The 18689-nt window shown below is 27.4% G+C and overlaps 1 protein-coding gene and 1 long non-coding RNA gene across 2 annotated transcripts in view; one reads left to right on the top strand and one right to left on the bottom strand.

Annotated features, from left to right (window-relative positions):
• Positions 1–18689, bottom strand: part of LOC107457346 (tyrosine-protein kinase JAK2) — a 36626-nt gene that overhangs the window by 8787 nt on the left and 9150 nt on the right. Inside the window, exons 6-14 of the mRNA XM_016075489.5 lie at positions 16709–16998; positions 15188–15429; positions 13052–13264; positions 11146–11267; positions 10097–10241; positions 9073–9229; positions 3839–4175; positions 1677–1776; positions 9–192 (exon numbers count right to left, since the gene is read on the bottom strand). Coding sequence (XP_015930975.2) covers positions 9–192; positions 1677–1776; positions 3839–4175; positions 9073–9229; positions 10097–10241; positions 11146–11267; positions 13052–13264; positions 15188–15429; positions 16709–16998 — 1790 coding nt within the window. The remainder of the gene's footprint in view (positions 1–8; positions 193–1676; positions 1777–3838; positions 4176–9072; positions 9230–10096; positions 10242–11145; positions 11268–13051; positions 13265–15187; positions 15430–16708; positions 16999–18689) is intronic.
• LOC139425986 (uncharacterized) overlaps positions 1–18689 on the top strand; it is a 64086-nt gene that overhangs the window by 40891 nt on the left and 4506 nt on the right. The window contains exon 2 of the long non-coding RNA XR_011637199.2: positions 16760–16847. This is a non-coding gene — a long non-coding RNA (uncharacterized LOC139425986). The remainder of the gene's footprint in view (positions 1–16759; positions 16848–18689) is intronic.

The raw sequence follows: 18689 nt of genomic DNA, 5'->3' as shown, positions 1-18689 counted from the left end.
ATTAATACCTTCAACAAGACCAATAATAGTTACTATATTGGGATGACAGAGTTGTTTTAAAATATTAATTTCACGCTGAAAATCTTTCATGGTGAAACCCTCAGAGTATCGTATTTGCTTTACGGCAACTTCTCCCCATGATGACTTGGGCCCTCTTGTAAAGAGAGCCTTTTGAACATTTCCATAAAAACCCTAAAAAAAAGATTCATAGTTAGGAAAATACAGATTAATACAAATCATAGAGTTCAAACAGTAGTATTATTGAAAATGTGCAAAAGGGATAATTATTTTGCAAGTTTCATGATAAAAAGATGTTTTACTGATCCAAAGAATATAATCATAAAATTTAAATATAAAGTTCTAATAATTGTGCCTTCAAGCCACAGTTCAAGACATTCTGCACCTTGAATACACATATATTAAAACTTTATATTTAAATTTAATTATCATATTCATTCAGGGTGTCAAAATTTAAAATCAAAATCAGTCATTTAAATAAAAATTTTTGGAAAAAAACACATTATTGGTTTACATTATTTATGATGATAATAATTTGTAATGTTTTTTAAACCTAATACTAATTTGTAATGTTTTTAAAAGATTTTTGAGCAATAAACTGTAATCTGGAAAATGTATAGTCAAATAACATAGTCTCAATAGTTAGTCAAAATTGTTCTCTTGAATGTTGCTTTTAACCACTTCATTCATTTAAAAAAATTACTAAATCAAAGGCAATTTATGAACAAAGACTTTTTACAATCACATATGTTTATTCATTATAAAAATTTAAATTGTAAAGTATAAAAATTTTCACATCCAACATATATTAAAAAAAAGGTAATTTTAAAACATCAAATTTAAATAAAATCAGCTCTATAGTTAAGACAGAGGTTAAAAAATTGATTTTCTTTAAATTTTAGAAAAATCTTAAAGAAATTTCATTTTTACAATCTAATTTTGTCGCCTACATTATGCACTAATTAATTAGCAAACTCAAGTGTGCCCTTTGAACTATTATATTGGAACATAACATGAGAAAATGGATACAAGAATTAGATCAAAAATTATGAAGGGTGTTTCATTTTTGCTAATTCTACATAACATGAAAAAAGATTGATAATTAAAATTAATAACAAAACAGAATTCGATAACAGATTAAAAAACTTTTAGCAAACAAAAAACTACCAAATTTAATATCAAATTCTATTGTGTTGTTAATTATCAAAATCTGCTTTATAATGTTATGCTTTAAGCTACAAAAGTACAACTCAAAAAGTAATCAGTAACAAAGCCAATTATGAAGTTCATTTTATCATCAGACAGAGTTGATGCCTGATTTCGTAACCTATATTACTAAGGGCACATAATTAAGGTGTGTAGGTAGAACATCTTAAAGCATAAAAATCTGTTTATTTGCTCAAAACTTATTCAGAGTGTTCTTTCTTTGTAATGTTAATTATAAACAACAAAAACAAAATGAAATTAATTACAATACATTTAAAAATATATTAACTTTTAATACTTTATTTTAAGCCTATAAATTAAAAAAAAAGGCATACTAAAAAAATAGGATAAAATATAAGCTATAATAAATAACGTCAACATATTTTGGATTATTGAATAATATATAATGAATTTGTAAAATATTTCCTAACATAAAAAAAAAAAACCCTTACTTGTCCTAGATGTTCATCAAATTTTAGCTCATCTCTATCAATCAACCAGTGAGTATGGTTTTTAATTGCTTCATTGACATATGGATTTGTATCTTCATTACTAAAAACAATCATTATTAGAACATTAAATTTTATTAACTTATTAAAACTGTCTAGCAGAGTTAGAAATTAAGAATATTTAGTCACTGGTCCACAGAACCAGAAACTAAAAATTAATACAAGTCTGTGCATATTTTCTTTACTCTGTTTACACATCATGTATATATTCTATTTTTATAGCTAATAAGGTAATAAAGTTAATAAAGGAAAGTCAGTGCATATTTTCTTTACTCCGTTCACATGTCATGATTATATTCTATTTTTATAGCTAATAAGGGAATAAAGTTAACAAAGGAATAAGGGAAAGTCAGTGCATATTTTATTTACTCCATTTGCATGTCATTATTATATTTTATTTTTAAAATTAATAAGGGAATATAATAGAAAAATTACAATATGGAGAATGTGTAATGTTCACAATTATGATGATATATACTACTTTTTAGCCAAAACAATTTACCATTCCTTTACATCAATTGACTACGAATAACTTATTTTATGACGGTTCATGTCAATATTTAACATCCTCGACCAATAGACAACCATTAATTTCAAGTCCTGGCTAGAGCAGTTATTACATTGTTTCTGATTTTCAATAAAAAATAATCTAATAGGTATACAATTTTAAATAAACATAGAATTTAAGAAATGTGTGTATGATCAGTTAACAATATATAAGTACATTTACAATTAATAAATAAATAACTTTTTAACTGTTTATGAAGAACAAATTTATCAATTTAAGTTTGATATAAGATTGTAAAGTTAACACAGTTAAAGGAGAATAATATTTTACAGAAAACTTATAATGTAAGGCAAAATTAATGGTCACTAATTGTAACAAAGTGACAATATATAAAGAATGGTGATTTAAAAATTGTCAGTCAATCACAACCAAACTGCCACTTTTTTCTTCGAAAATGTAACCCATGTGTATTTTTTTTATTATTTTTTTCAATAAATATGGAATTATAATGAATATTTTTAAAATTACTTTATTTTTTACACTTGTTTTTTTTTCAAATTCTCCTTCATTTTAAAAACGAATCTTGCAATGTTTGCTATATTTTAATTAATGTTTCATGAGAAATCTCTTAAATTAAAATTATCAGCAGTTTTTTAAATGGATTAAAATTTTGAAAAAGCAGACCTACACTTTATAGAACAAAAAAAAGAGAAGGTACAAATTTACTGCAACATATAAAATTATAATTTTTTTAATTTTTTAATTGCAGTAGGAACAAAGGAAAAATTATTTAAAACAAAAACAGTTCTCCCCAGGAAAAACAAAGGGCAGGACACTTTCTCTCAGAAAAGGGCATTTTGAGTTTTGAAAGGGCACTCACTCAACACCGTAAAAATTTATCAAAATGTGTAATATTCTGTAATAACTGAATTTTATCTTCAACGATTTTTAAATTACCTTCTAATACTATTTTATGAATAGATTAAAAAGTAATTCTCACTCATTATCAAAATAAGAGAAAAATTTGTAGTTTATAAAAATAATTAAAGGCATGCTAAAAAATAATATATGAGCATAAATTTTTTTCAGGAAAGTAAACAAAACAAAAAAAGATTGATTGATAAACAACTCGAAAGCTTCTTTTCATAATTTAAACTGAAAATTATGAGTATTTTTTTTAAAAAAAAAAAAGTTTTTTATTTAAAAAATAATTTTTAAATATAAAATCACTAAAATTTATTAATATCCTCCCCCCAAAAAAAGATATACTTGTAAACATTTAACCAGTTGAGAATAATCCTAACAAAGTAAATATTTATAATAGTAATCAGAATTAAACTTTTAAACACAGATAATTTTACTTGGTTGTAATTATTATTTAAATAGTGAATTAGTCATTTTTAAAATGAAACACGAATAAAAGGGCTGTGTTTTTAAGGGATGGCGGCTAATTTTTACCAAAAGGGCCAAGAAGGTGCATTTATTGGGATCAAAGAGCAAGTAGGGCGGGCCGTCCTTCTAAAAGTCCTTAGGAAGAATACTGTAATTACCTAATTTTTTCATTTATAATTTAATAAAAGAATATAAGTTGACTTACTTATTATAGAGAGCATCCAGGTTATTGATAATCTGAAAATCTTCTTCATCAATAATTGTTGCTTTAGGAATGAGTGGACAGGAGGACTGACCACTAGATCCATTAACAGTTGTTTGAAGAGTGATTTGAGATATTGTATCATATGCAACTTCTTTGACAGGATTAGGTGATTGCTTCTTGAATATGTTCGCAAATGAATTTAACTTTTTACTTAAAGTTTGCTCTTTTATTTGACGCCTTTCAGGTACAGGCGGTAATTCAACTTCCTTTTCCACAGACATAACCACAGCATTATCATTGATAGTAGCATATTCATAAGTCCTTCTTGAATTATATACTATAAAATTTAAAGTTAATTACAATTAACACTAGTGACATTCTAAGTAAAGTTCAAAAATTACAGTATTATATGGGTGCTTAACCTTTTTGAGTGAAGGGCCACTTGCATAGCAGGTTGACTAACAAAGGGCATATTGAGATATTGGTGGCAAATGTAATTTTATAAAAACATTAGTTTTCTAAGCACTAATTTTTTTTAAATCAGTAAACTAAGTAACATATTTGCAGAAAATTAAAATACTTTCAATTATTAGAATTCATTCAAAAATGAAAAACCTGATAATATGTTTAAATTCCTCCCATTATTGATAGAAGGCTATGGGCCTTTCTTCCCCGGCAACAGTCAATAAATAAATAAATAGCTGAGGGATTCACGTAGTGGATGAACTTAGGAAACAAAACTTTTACAGAAATAAATATTTATTCAACGACAGTGAAACATGAACTAAATTGTAAATAAAGTAAAAAGTTAACATTCTAATAGCAACACATAACCAAGTCCCATGCCGAGCTCGGACTCAACTTAAAGAAGTATCTTACATAATAATAGTTTTAACAAACAAAGGGAGAGAGAGAGAGAGAGCCTTCTGATTAAGTCTTGGCCTTTTAAACATTGAAGTACTGCGCCATCGATCAATTACAAGCTATTGAGCATTTTACCTAAATTATTGTACAGTATGAGAAGATTTAAGTAGTAACTGGCTTCTCCCTTGAGAAAAACATTGTCTCATGAGCGTGATTTGTTACCCCCCCCCCAATGAAAGCTACACATCAGACTTGTATGACATCATCTTGTGACTTAACTAGAGTGAACCACAAACAGAGATTTGGCTGATTTAACGCAATTATCGATCATATTTTCAACATACACATTGGAGGGGGGATATAAATTCTGACAAAAAACAAACAGCTATGCTCATAGAAAGAAATTGTAAAAAAAAATAATAATAATAATAAATACATACATATTTTAATAGATACATAAATTGAAATCAAATATTTTAATTAAAGAAAATTTATAGGGCTTAAATCCAAATAAAAAATTAAAACAAAACCATCATAGAACAAAATTAGATTCAATATTCAATTAGTATTATACCTCAGATATTATTTCTATTTCTTGAATTATAAAAGGTTTTAAGAATTTCAAGTAGGAAAAACTTTCTTTTTGCTTTTCCCTAAAAATCACATAAGCTACAAGAAATTAAAGAAGAAAAAAAATTACAAACAGTGAGCAGTTTAAAAATTTGTGTTTTCCTTCACTTTTTGAATTTCTTTTGTCACTATAATATTGAATGCATCGCAAGAACTGCAGAAAAAATTATTAAAAACTAACTTAGACTCAGGATGAAATTGGCAAAAACAAAGTGTGTCAAAAAGTGATTACTTAAATGTGCAACTTAAAAATCGTGTATCGTAATAATATCGCAGTAAAAACACGAGATTTTCAAAATTACATAGCAATACCTACCTTGAGAAAAATAAAAACTCATTTAGATTTATGATGAAATTGGTAGAAATAAAGAACGTCAAATAGTGATAAATTAAATGCTTGATAATAAATAGATTAGGATAATAAGATTCGGAAGTATTAACAATACTTCCGAATAGGACTGGGCTATAAATCAATATATCGCGACATATTGATTTAACGCCTATATCGGCAAACCGATACAGCAACTTTCATTCCAAGCGATACATCAGAAATCTGATTTAAGCCGTCGAGTGAAGAAGACGATATAACGATATAGCGATACACGCAAGGACTTTCTCTTACGTTCCGATGCCAACTCGCGCTGTGGAAGACGATATTGTTTCGTTATGTTGAGACGGCCTTGACTGATGAGCGGTAGAATCAGAATCACTTTTGAGACCTTATATCGTTATATCACATGTTCGTTTTCGCACCTTCGCGATTTGAAATCGTTTCTTGCAGATTATTTTCAATGGGATTAACTTCGTGATCGCCGTCGTAACCTTGTTCTGAACGCAATCTATTATTGAAAAGAATTTATAAAGAAAAGTTTCTTCATTAATTAGGTAAGTTTTTTATTTATTTTCTGACAAAACTTTTTTTATATTTTTAAATGTGAAAATTATCGGAAATCTAATTTAAGGCACCCATAAGGAATTAAATTACAAAGTAAATAAATTTGTTAGGTTATTTTTTTACTTTCTTTTAATTCATTAAAAACCTTTCGGATAAAACTTCTAATAATTTAATGGGCTTCTATTACTGATTTTAAATTTATAAATCTTGAGTTGTTTTTATTTTTAGAAATAAAGTTAAAACAAAACTTATTTTTTGGACATAAGTCAATAAACTTTATTTGTTCAAAAGAATTTGAAAAGTTTGCGAATTTTATTCATTTCTTTTTTTTTTTTTATCAATTACTACTTCGTTTTATTAGAGAGTAAAATCATTATTTTTTTTTAATTTTCGTTTTATATTATTAGTTAATTAGCTAAATATATTACCGAATATCACAATTCTTTTGTTTTTATTTTTAAGAATTTAATTAAGAAACTTTGCCTTACTTTGTTTTTCGTTCATAATTCGGTCATTATTTAATTTAATTTAATTATTTATATGAAATAATAATAAAAATAGTGTTTAAGAAGCATTTGTTTTCTAAAATTTATTTAGCTCTTTGTTTTAAGCATACAAATAATTTTTTAACGAACTTATTTTTTAAATTTTGTTCCTATGCTGTTAGGTAAATATATTGATAAATTTCACTTTTATTTATTTTTTTATTTTTAAACTAAGAAATCTTTTGTTATTTGCGTGATCATTTTTAGAAAATATAACAAAACTTGTGTTTACTTCTTCATTAAGAATTTGAACATTACGATCGAACTTAATAATTCTGTAATTATTTACGCATAATAGTACAAGCAAATATTGATTTGCTAAAAAAAGTTTCTTTTTTTAAAAAAAAAATTTTTTTTTAACACTTTGTTTTAAGTGTATAATGAATTTCTTAACAAACTTTTTTTTTAATTTTTTAAATTTTCTTTCAATAATTTCAGCTAGATATCTTTATAAAATTCCCTTTTTATTTTTAAACTGAGAAATCTTTCAGAGAACGAAAATTTTAAGAAATTATTACAAATCTTATGTTTACTTTTTAGTTTAAAATTCGAACATTTTTAATTTTAAACTTCGGCTTTTAGTCAATCTAACTTTTATTTTAATTAAAATATATTTTGAAATTTTAAAATCAGCTTTTGTTTAATAACATTTTTTTTTTCATTAAGAGTGTTTTAGGGGTTAACTTAAATTAAGACTGCTTATACCTTATAAACGATAAAGAAGTGCAAATATTTCATTCTGTATCTACACACATTTTTTCAATAAATATTTTAAGTAAGATTTGTACATCTTAGTCAATTTATTTAATATCTTTCTTTAGCAAAACATATATATTTTCAAATTTATAAATTGATTTAAATCAATATGCGTATGAAGTCTTGATAGAAATCTGACTTTCTGTGCCTTAAAGTAAATGAAATTCAAAAATACTATATCGCGATACATCGCTATATCGCGATGCAAAACTGACGATATATCACGATATATAATTTCTAATATCGCCCAGTCCTACTTCCGAATCTTAGTATCCTAATAAATATATCTAGAATTCATGAACCACATGAAAACTGATAGTCATAAATGCCAAAAAAAAATAAATAAATCATAACATAACTTGGATTTATCATGAAATCATCAAAAATAAATTGAGTAAAAAAGTGATTACTCAAATTTGAAATTTGCGTCTTGTAACCTCGTGTAAAAAAATATTGTTTTTTTTTAAACCATATGAAATTTCTAGAAATAATCTTTGAAAATGCGATTGTGAAACAAAGATTTACAAAAAAATATGTGTAATTGCACCAAAAAGTGATGACTCAAATGTGCAATTCAAAATTTTTGAGTATTTTTTTCATTTATTTTTCAACAAAAAAAAAAGTTAATGTCATCAGAATTTCTTGCACACCCAAGATTGTGCACCCGTAGATGCTTAACATAAGCCCAACTGTGCATATGCTGAGTGCATTCCTTTTATATTAGGAACTTAAACGAAATTCATAAATTATACATAAGGTGATTTAGAAAAAAATAAGACTGCCAATCTTAGTTTGAAACTTACAATTTCTCTTTTCAATTACAGATTCATTTTTGTTTAGCTTTGCTCAGAGATATAAACCTACTGAAAATTTTACTGAGTTCATTCTTCCCTCCTGTGTTTCCCCCTCTATTCTTCTCAAGCGTTTCAACTCACAAGTACAGATTGTCATAATTAGTAGTTCAGCTTCACTAAAAACTAAATTAAATAACTAAACTAAAGAGCTATCTGAATTCTAAAGATACCATGTTCAACCCTTTCTGCTCTGCTTCTTTTTTAAAAGTAAAAATGAGTGGTTTATGAAAATCATATTAAAAACATATTTGTTCCTATTGCAGCTTTTAGGTGTTTCATTTTTGAACTATTACTTTTTGAAGTTTTATATTTAACTCTAATTTTACAAATCTATATTTTGTATGTGATATCCAGTTATCTATCATTAAAGCTCAACCAAAGGTAAAGTATTTTTGCTGGTAATATTCACATAGAATTTTGAGAAGCTAATTCCTCTACGATGTTGCCTAGAAAATTTTCCAAAAATATTCGGCCTATGGTTCATAGTTTTTAGCATGTATTGTAAAAGCGCAAAACATGACTTTATATTGCTAATCACTATATTTTTAACAATCACTTTTAATAATGAAATATATTTCTAAAATAGGTTTAAGTTAGCTATTTTTTTCAATTATTAAATATTTTGTTTAATAATATGTGAGAATGATATCAAATAATGATAGGAAATCTGAAATGCATCGAGTAACATACCAACATAAAGAACTTGATTTACATCTCTCACAATTGATTGAGGTCGTTTTCTGCTATCTTGGTCGGCAAGCCAGCATTCAGTCATAAGCTTCTTAATATCAGGGTGGCCATTTTCAGGTACAGGTAAACGCTTGCCCATTTTATAAAATTTTTTTGCCTACAAAGTGGGAATAAAAGCAGTTTTTAAAATGATAGACAAAATATTTTTTAAAAAATGACACCTACAATTTGCATACAGTCGGACTTGTATTTAAAGATATTTTTTTAGGAACCAATAGAACAGTTTGAGAAATTATTAGTAAAATGATTTCTAAAAAGTGAGGCAAACTATCAATTTAATTTTTCCTTATACTTATATTATATATTTTAATATATTTATTGTCATGTTTTATATATTTTTTCTTCTTATTTCTCACAATATTTCTGAACTTTTCAAACTTATTCAATCTTCTAACATTTGAGAATAAAATGTGTATGGTGACAGAATTAATATGATAATATTGTTAAAATTTATTAAGTTTAAAATAAAATTAGTTCCTTTTTAAATTGAAAAAAAAAATGCAGAGTATTCCCAGACATTGTTTAATTTTAGTCCTATTATTTATTTTATTCTATGATTTATAAAATAAATAAATATTATTTTACAGATTACTTAAAATAATCAAATATGACATACCATAATGTTAGAAATAATACAATTAGATAAGAAAACGGCAAATGACTGTGAATATACTGGCAACCATTATAGAAGGGAAAATGATAAATTAGGTTGCAGTGGTTTGGAGAGAAAACACAGATTACTAGAACTACTATAAATCACTTTTTGTTTTGATCCTCTGAATGATACAACAGTGAAATGACGTATAGATTAATTTTTGTGATTTCTCTAAGTACACACACAAATACATAAAGATAAGCAAATAACCTAATTTTATTAACAATAAATAAATAAAAGAAAAAGAAAATGAGATTAAACTTGGTTACGCTTAATTTTTTGGTGAAATTTTGTTTTTATATAACCAACCTCTTTTGGCGGTTTACTGGATAATGGCTTTTGTCCAAATGAAAATATCTCCCATAAAGTTGTTCCAAAAGCATATACATCAGCTGAGAGGGAGTTTGCAGCAATTGAATAATCATCATGACATTCTGGGGGAATCCAGTGAATGCTAAAATGAAATAAAGATATATCAAACATATATATATATAAATAATATGTTCTACAGGTGCACAAAATAATAATATCAATATTATAATAAGGAAGTAATTCCGAAAATTACATATAATATAGCTAAAATGCACATTAATTCATAGTTTTTAAATTCATATAAAATGATGATTTATTCATGTTTTTTATATGAGGATAAAGCATAGGGAATAGTAAGATTAGCTGCATGCCTGGAAAAGGTGCACACAAATTCACATCTCGCAGTTTACCTGTAAATCCTAATTCCAATATCAGTGCCTTAGTTATTATACCACTTTTCTTAAAAGTATACACAAAGTAATCACACTTTTGTAAGTTAAATGAAAAAAAAAAAAAAATAATAATAATAATAATTACAGAAACTAAAAATCAGGTGTTTTAATTTTGCATTTCACTTGTTACTAAGTAAATACGGTTGTTATATAAATTGTTCTTACAAAATATTTGAAGCCGGAGAAACTAAATTTAAATTCTTTAGCAGAGAAAAAAGGCTTTGACTGAATTTTTAATGTCACAAACTGCAACTTTGTAAACCAAACACTTCATATTAACACAGTAAAAATTCATGCTTAAATAGAAACATTTTTAACATCAATGGAAGATACAAAAGTTTTTCTTCTAAGAAATTTAATTAAACTGGAAGGGTAGAGAGAGTTTAAAAAAATGGATCATATATGTGATCCCTAATTCAGTTTAATAATTCTGACTTCAGTGCAATAACTTCTTAGAATTTTGAGAGGATATAAAATTACATTGCATTGAAAATTGATAAGCCATTTTAATCTACAGAAGGTATTTAATAATTAGCTGATAAGACACATAACAAAATACAAAACACTTTAAAAAAATGAATAAAAGAATCTTACTCAGAGTCACTGTATGAAATTATACCAGGGTCAGTAATTTTCACTTTAAAAGAAGAATCTGTATGATTTGCTACCAAAATATTGTGGCACCTTATATTTCCATGCACTGTTTGCTGCTCTTCCTACAAATAAAATGTTATGAGTAAAATTTTGTTTAGTATTTACAAATTTAATTTCCACAAACATCTTTAGAGATGAGACAGATTTTATTAAAACTTTTAGAAATTATTATTTTTTTATTGAATGAACACTTTTTTAAAAATTAAAGTTAATAGCCAAATGAAGTTCTGAATTGACAAAAGACAAATACCGTATGACAAAAATAAAACATTGAAGTTCTCAGTTTTTTTTGTCCTTTCAAGTAGAATAGCATTTCCTTCATGTGTATAGATATATTATGTATATAGATGCACATGTGTACATATATTATATATATATATTACTTTTGCTCCATGTCGTTAGGCATGTTTTCTGCTTTCTTTCATCTCAAACTCTTTTTTAACTGCACTTTATTTTTTAGTGATATAGACACATTATAAAGAGTAATTTTTTTATCTTACGATAATTATTCTTCATTTGGAAATATCGCATTTATCGTAAGGGAATGTGTCCTGATGAAAACCTTTACGTTTTCCCATTAAATGATTTTCTATTTTATTTTACTCTACTTCTCTTTGTGTTTATAATATATATATATATATATATATATATATATATATATATATATATATATATATATATATCAGTGTTTTCATCATAGAAAAAAAATGGGTGAGAATTTCTCACCCTTTCTCAGAAACAGGGTGAGATTTCAAAAAGTTAAGTGAGATTTCTAAAAATTAAAAGAAACACAAAAACTCTTGGAAAAAAAATCATTTTTTTTAATTATAACGCATTTTTAACGTCTTCTATTTTTTAAAGCATTGAATATTTTTGTTGCATCATCATCGAAGATTTTGCCTTTACAAGGTATTCTTCCATCTTACATTAGTGCATTAAAAATTTGAACGTCTTACATGAAGAAACCTTACGGTAAGCACGTGGTTGCAGAGAAATGTGTTCTGAAAGGGGTTGTGTTCTGTTGTTGGAAAAGGTTTTGAACAATACTGGTAAATAGGGAAGCTAGATAACGAGGCAGATGTTGAAAATAATGAAAGATCAAGGAAGAAAAGTGAAACGGATTTTATTCTAAATGGCGTAATTCGAAGCCTTTTCCAAAATGCGAGAAATTCGCGAATTTTGAAATTAATTTATAGAATGCGCGAATTTCTCGCAGTAATCATTTTTTAATGCGAGAACAGAAAAAAATATGCGAGATTCTCGCTTTCTCGCGCTGTAGTGAAAACACTGTATATATATATATATATACACTCATGGACAAAAAAATTAGTGCACCAAGAAGGTGTCATCAAAATGAAACGAAATTTTACATACGTAATGACTACTTTGATATAAGTAAATGATTAGAAAATGAAAGAAAAACGGTAATCTTTGATTTTCTAATCATTTACTTACATCAAAGTAGTCATTACGTATGTAAAATTTCGTTTCATCTTGACGACTTCTTCTTGGTGCACTAATTTTTTTGTTCATGAGTGTATATATATATAGCATAATAAATAAATACAAACACATGAGGAAAATTAAGAAAAACAATAAGTTTATATATATGTATATACATATATATTAAAAATTTTGTTTTAATATTACATATTTTATTTGTATGCAAATACTAGCAATTTTAATAATGTTTTGTGTTTGAAGAAAGTACTCCTGATAGAACTGAAATACAGCACCACTAGTTTCATTAAGAGAGCTAAGCTTAAAGTTTAAAAGAAGAAAAAAAAAACACTTATTTTAAACTACAATATACAAAAACAGATGAAAAAAAAAATAGATTACTCACAAGATACCACAATGCTTTAGCCACATAATAAGCTGCTTCAATAAGATCAACTTCTGGCATCTTTTTACCCTGCCCAAGTAAATACCTATCAAGTGGACCAAGTGGTAACCATTCCATAACTAAAGCCGTGGGGTTGGTAAGAATAATACCAACAGTGGAAATGATGTTTTCATGTTGCCAAAATAAGACCTTATCAACTTGAGATAAAAATTCCTAAAAAAGTTAAACGGTACATTATTTACTAAGTTCTACAAACTTGCCGATCTTTAACTACTTACTATAGAATTTTGGTAATATGACACCACAATAGTTCACTTATAAATAAAAAAATCTAATTATTTCATTTCTGTTCTAAAATTAATGACAAATAAGTACTTAAGAAGCATATTTTAAGTCAAATGCTTCGAACTTTTGTACCTAACGAGTCCCAACAATAAATTCAAAAACAAAAAATCCTACAGGTCACAAATCTAATGGAAAATTTAGGAAAAAAACTTATTAGTAGAAGGAAAATAACAGTTATTTGTAGAATAGGTTACTAAGTTTTATGTGTTTAACAAGTTAATATTTTGTTAATAATAAAAATAAAATTAGTGTAGTACAATTTCTTACATTTTTATTATTGTCTAAATCTAAATTAATATTGATAACAATATATATTTATTGAATACCATATTTATTGATAATATTACCTTTTCAAGTCTAAAATCATAGAGTTGTAAGAATGTTTCCGAACTAGTGTTGCCACCATGTTTTTATCCTAACAATTTTGAAAATATCTTGCAGCAAAATGAATACATAAATAGAATTATCAATAAGTGCATTTTGTCTGTAAAAAATTTAATGAAAACTTTATTTCTAGTTGCATGTTAAACGTGCAAGTAAATATCAAAAGAAGGGATAATTAAAATAATAAACTTTTGTAAATAAGCCTGAAAACATAATAGTTCTGAAAACTTAGAATCTAATTTAATTAAATCCTTTTAAATAGAAAATATGAATATAAAGAATACTTATACTTTAACATTAGGACACTGTAACCATTAATGCTTTTTTCAAAGAAAAATAAAATACTGAATGCATGCAAGTAAAAGCAGCAATTGAGACATAAAATGTATACAACTTTACTTGTAAAAAATATTGACGGTGTTAAAATTCTTATAGAAAAATAGAATACAGGAAATTCATACGAATTTTTTACAGGTATGCAGAAATGCCTTGAATGCTTATAATGAAAATGAAAAAGAATGCTTTAAGTTCATAATCAATTTTCTGAAGATGTTAGGTATTTTTTGGGCTAACTACTTAAATATCACTTTTGAGGATGTAGTTTCTTTTATTTAAAAGTTTACAAATTAAAATGATTTTTTGATAAGACTCATAGCTTTATCGTGGGTTGTGATTCAGATATACATGTTTAAAAACAATGTTATCACCAATTTAAAATCAAATTTAACAAGATCAAATGTCCTCAATTTAAATAAAAGTTAGTATGTTTTATTTAATTAAAATTTTTTAAACCAATTTATATATTTATAAGTGCTATAGTCACAAAGAGTCCATAATTTTTCGGCAATTCAAAATTCTTACTGATTTATCGTTAAATCATACAGAGGATACTCCTTTGGAAAATTAAAGGGCCTTTTCCCTCTCTAAGCTTAATGGATTTGGAGCTAATAAGCAACAAATTTAATTGTAGAAAATCTTCAAGATGCTTTTAATTAACTTCCGCTTAATTTTGGTTGTTCGACGCCTGGTGGCTGAGCGGTAGCGCTTCGAGCTGTCGTGCCACAGGTCCCTGGTTCGATCCTCGGACCGGGAAAGGTTGACTCAGCCTTTCATCCCTTCAGTGGGTCGATAAATGAGTACCAAGCATGCTTAGGAACTAAACACCGGGGGTTCCGCGTTCGGCTGACCACCTGACTGGAGCATCTGCTCCCGCACCCCAGAGCCCAAGGTCAAGAAAACTGAGATGGGCACAGTAGGCCTTGGCCCTCTATGGGCTGTTGCGCTGCTAAGTTTTAGTTTTTAATTTTGGTTTTTACAGCCATAATATTGAAAAAAAGTAATATTATAAAATTGGTGGGTAAAAGTATAACATTGAGAGATAACAAGAGCTAGACAAGGAAGACTCACCATCAAATGAGTAGCTTTTGTTTCCCGACGCAGACTTTTGACTGCAACAGCTTTGGATTCACCACATGTTCTACGTAGATGGCCGTGAGTTACGCTGGTGAATCTTCCATTGAACTTTGGTATGGTTTTAGAGAAAACAATAGCATCATGAGGAATACATTGTGCGGTGCAATTGCAATCTCCTCGGGTAACAAAGTTATTATCCCTGTCTTTTTTACGGCACAGCAATAAGTCAGAGACATCTGTAAATTAAATGGAGACATTTAGAAGAGGAGATAAAAAAAATAAGGCTGATTTAGGGTTTAAGTACTTTAGGATTTTGAAAAAAATACTTTATTTCATTATTAAAGGGTGCCTTAATACGTTAAAATGATGACTCAAAGTTTATGAACAAATACTTTAAGTGCTTTAATTTTTTACACAAGCGCTGTGTAGATCCAATAAATGTCAAAAGCGTTATTTTGCAAAGTTGCATTGTTATAAATTTATACAAGGATCAGGGGTCAGAAAATTTACCTTTCAATTAGGTGACCCAGGTTCAAATTCCAATGATGGCTGGTTAATACAAACTCTGCTCCTGGTTCACACTGACCACAGTGACAGAATTAAAATTTTCTCAATGGTAGATGGATCATGGGTAAAAAACCCTTTGCTGTCGGGCTAACTATGGAAGGTTTTCCACAACATATCATGAAAATAGGTTCATTTCCATCAAAAAGTCCTCCACAAAGACTAGTTTGTCTCAACATATGTTATTCTTGTTCCAGGAGTCTCTTCTCTTCTGGGTTGGGTCCAAAATTAAAAGGTTACTGAGTTGGAACTCTTTTTTTTAATGGCAGCTACTGAACTTATTGTTCTTCATCATTTAAGGTGTTGGAAGTGTTGCTCATTTTGAGTTGCCTAGCACCTTGTGACCTAAATCAAGGAGGCGAGCAACAGTACCACACTGCCACGGACAACCATTCGTAGGGTGGGTCAAATTCACACATCACATACAACAGAGGACCACAAAATAGAGAGAAACATCCATGCCCTGAGTGGGATTCGAACAGCAGCTATTGGCTTTGCAGTCAGACACATTAACTGCTGGGCTACCTGGCCAACAAGTTGAAACTCAGAACTGGGTCGAATGTTCAACAACAGTTACAAAATAAAATCAAATTAATTACATCCATTCCTTACAGAATTATGATAATTTTACATAGAATAATTTTTATGAGTTTTGCAACATACTGAACATGCTGGAAATTTGACAAGCATAAATTTTTTGGAACAAGTAATATAATTTAATGTAAAAAGTCTAAGTTCAATCATTATATAAAAACAAATTTTTGCATAAAAAATTATTCTGCCTTTATTCTAGAATAGGTCAAGAGATAAAAGGTTGTAATTATTTCATCATAAAAACATTAATGAAGGCATGGCATAAAAATAGTTTAAAAATATGTGGTTTGTATGACACTACAAAAGTTAAATCACAAATGCAACTAAAATTTCAGAGAATATATTTTAGCAGCTTACCATATTCAGAAGATGGAATGCATCTTTTAAAATTTAAATTATTTATTTCAGAATGAAATGAGAGCAATTCATGGATAGAAGGAAATCTATTGGACCAGCCTTGCAAGCAGAACAGATCATCATCGGTGGTTATTATTTTGTAAGTGTGGATGTTTTCTTCGAGTACAGAATTCCTTTTCTTTAAAACATCAACATAATATTCACCATATTCCATAGCACTCTCACGAATTATGTAGCAACCAGCATCTCCTTTACCCTTTTCTTGCAATTTTTTGTAGGCAAAATCAGGCCTATAACATGGAAATATATTACTACAAAGTACAGTATGTTTTTTATAAAAATACTCAAAGAATTATATTGAGTATTTAGAAACTTGAAACTGATAGAGCATGAACTTTTTTGTTAATAATATATAGATAAATTTAAAACACTAAATTTTATAATGTGTGGCGTATTTAATGGGCAGCCCACCTGGAGATATTTTTTTACAGTTTGAGTTTAAAAATTCTACTTTGTTGAATTGATTCTCAAAACTATCCTTATTTCCCTCTCATTCTATGCAGTGATCTATATTTAAAATTTATAATCAATAATAATCTAAAGAATTCCAAATGCAGATAGAAAAACAGGTCACAAGAATGTAACAATAGCGCTACTGACACTCTTTTCTTCAATCAAAGAAATCGTTGACAAACGCCCCTCTCCCAACCACCCCAGGAATAATAGTCTCTCATAAGGATCGGCGGAAGTACGATTCTCCCTCCCTCTTTCTTCCGCTGCAAGTGTAAGAAAAGAAAAATATGCAAGTCATTCTCTAAAAGGAATGAGTTGGGATGAAATGCTTAAGCGATCTATCTTGAAAGTAAAGTGTATCCTCACTTTCAGCTGAATGACAATTTTATTATTTTTACTCCTGGAAATGTACCATTTCAAAATTTGAAGATGTCTGAGTAAAATGATGCTGCATGATGAGCACATGGACGAAAGAAAATTCATTAAGTGCTGGTTTCTGATTTTAAGAAGTCTGCTTTTTCCCTGTTTTAATTTTTTTTCCCGGTGCTGATTTAAAAAAATCATTTTTATTTATTTATTCTACAATTAACGTTTATTTTAAGAATTTTTAGCTGTTTAATTATTTTATTTATTTGTAACTGGGGTATTATAAATAAATTATTAAAGAAAAAATGCTTTCACAAATATTTTTATGCTTTAATTTTGTTCAAAACGAGATCACTTCTTTGTTCAATTTCAATATTTATCAATTATATTCATACTTTGATCAATATTTAATAATTTTAAGGATTTTTAGCTGTTTGATACGTTAAAATTTCAGAAGTTTAAAATCAGTAATACAAATTGGGATACTTTCGTGATTGCTTGGCAAAGTACCATTTTGTGCAAAACATAGATCAATTTTATTTATTATAATAATTATTAATATTTTTTTGAATAATTATAAGAGTTTCCAGTTGTTTAACTTTTGATTTAATAACATTTAGGTACTTCAAATCAAATCACAATATAGAGATGTGATGCAATTGCGATTATTTTATATGGCGCAATTTTGTGCTATATAAAATTCTTTTCATAATTTATTATATTTCAATAATTTTTAGCTTCTTAATCACTTGACTTACACAAAGTTGAAATATTTTAAATTAGTAATTGACATAATGCAGTTGTTTTGCATTTGAATTGCGTACAATTGTACACAGTACAATTATTGCGCTGATTTAAAAATTTATGTTAAAAATTATTAAAATGCACCATTTCTGTTTTAAAGTAATATCTCATACATTATTTATTGTATATTTAAGAATAATTTTAATGAATTTTAACTGTTTAATCATTTATTTGTAATTTGTTAATTCTGCGATCGTTCATGTAGTAAACATTTTTGTGGTGTATGCAATGGTGGGGCTTTTCTGGTTAAAAACTTTTCTTTTTAGTCAAACTTTGAGGGTGCAGCGTATAGTATATC

The sequence above is a fragment of the Parasteatoda tepidariorum genome, chromosome 7 (assembly GCF_982258835.1).
Source record: "Parasteatoda tepidariorum strain Cologne lab strain chromosome 7, Ptep-v5.0, whole genome shotgun sequence".
NCBI classification, from domain to species: domain Eukaryota; kingdom Metazoa; phylum Arthropoda; class Arachnida; order Araneae; family Theridiidae; genus Parasteatoda; species Parasteatoda tepidariorum.
Note: the sequence above shows the minus strand (reverse complement) of the source record. Positions and strands in the feature narration are given on the sequence as shown.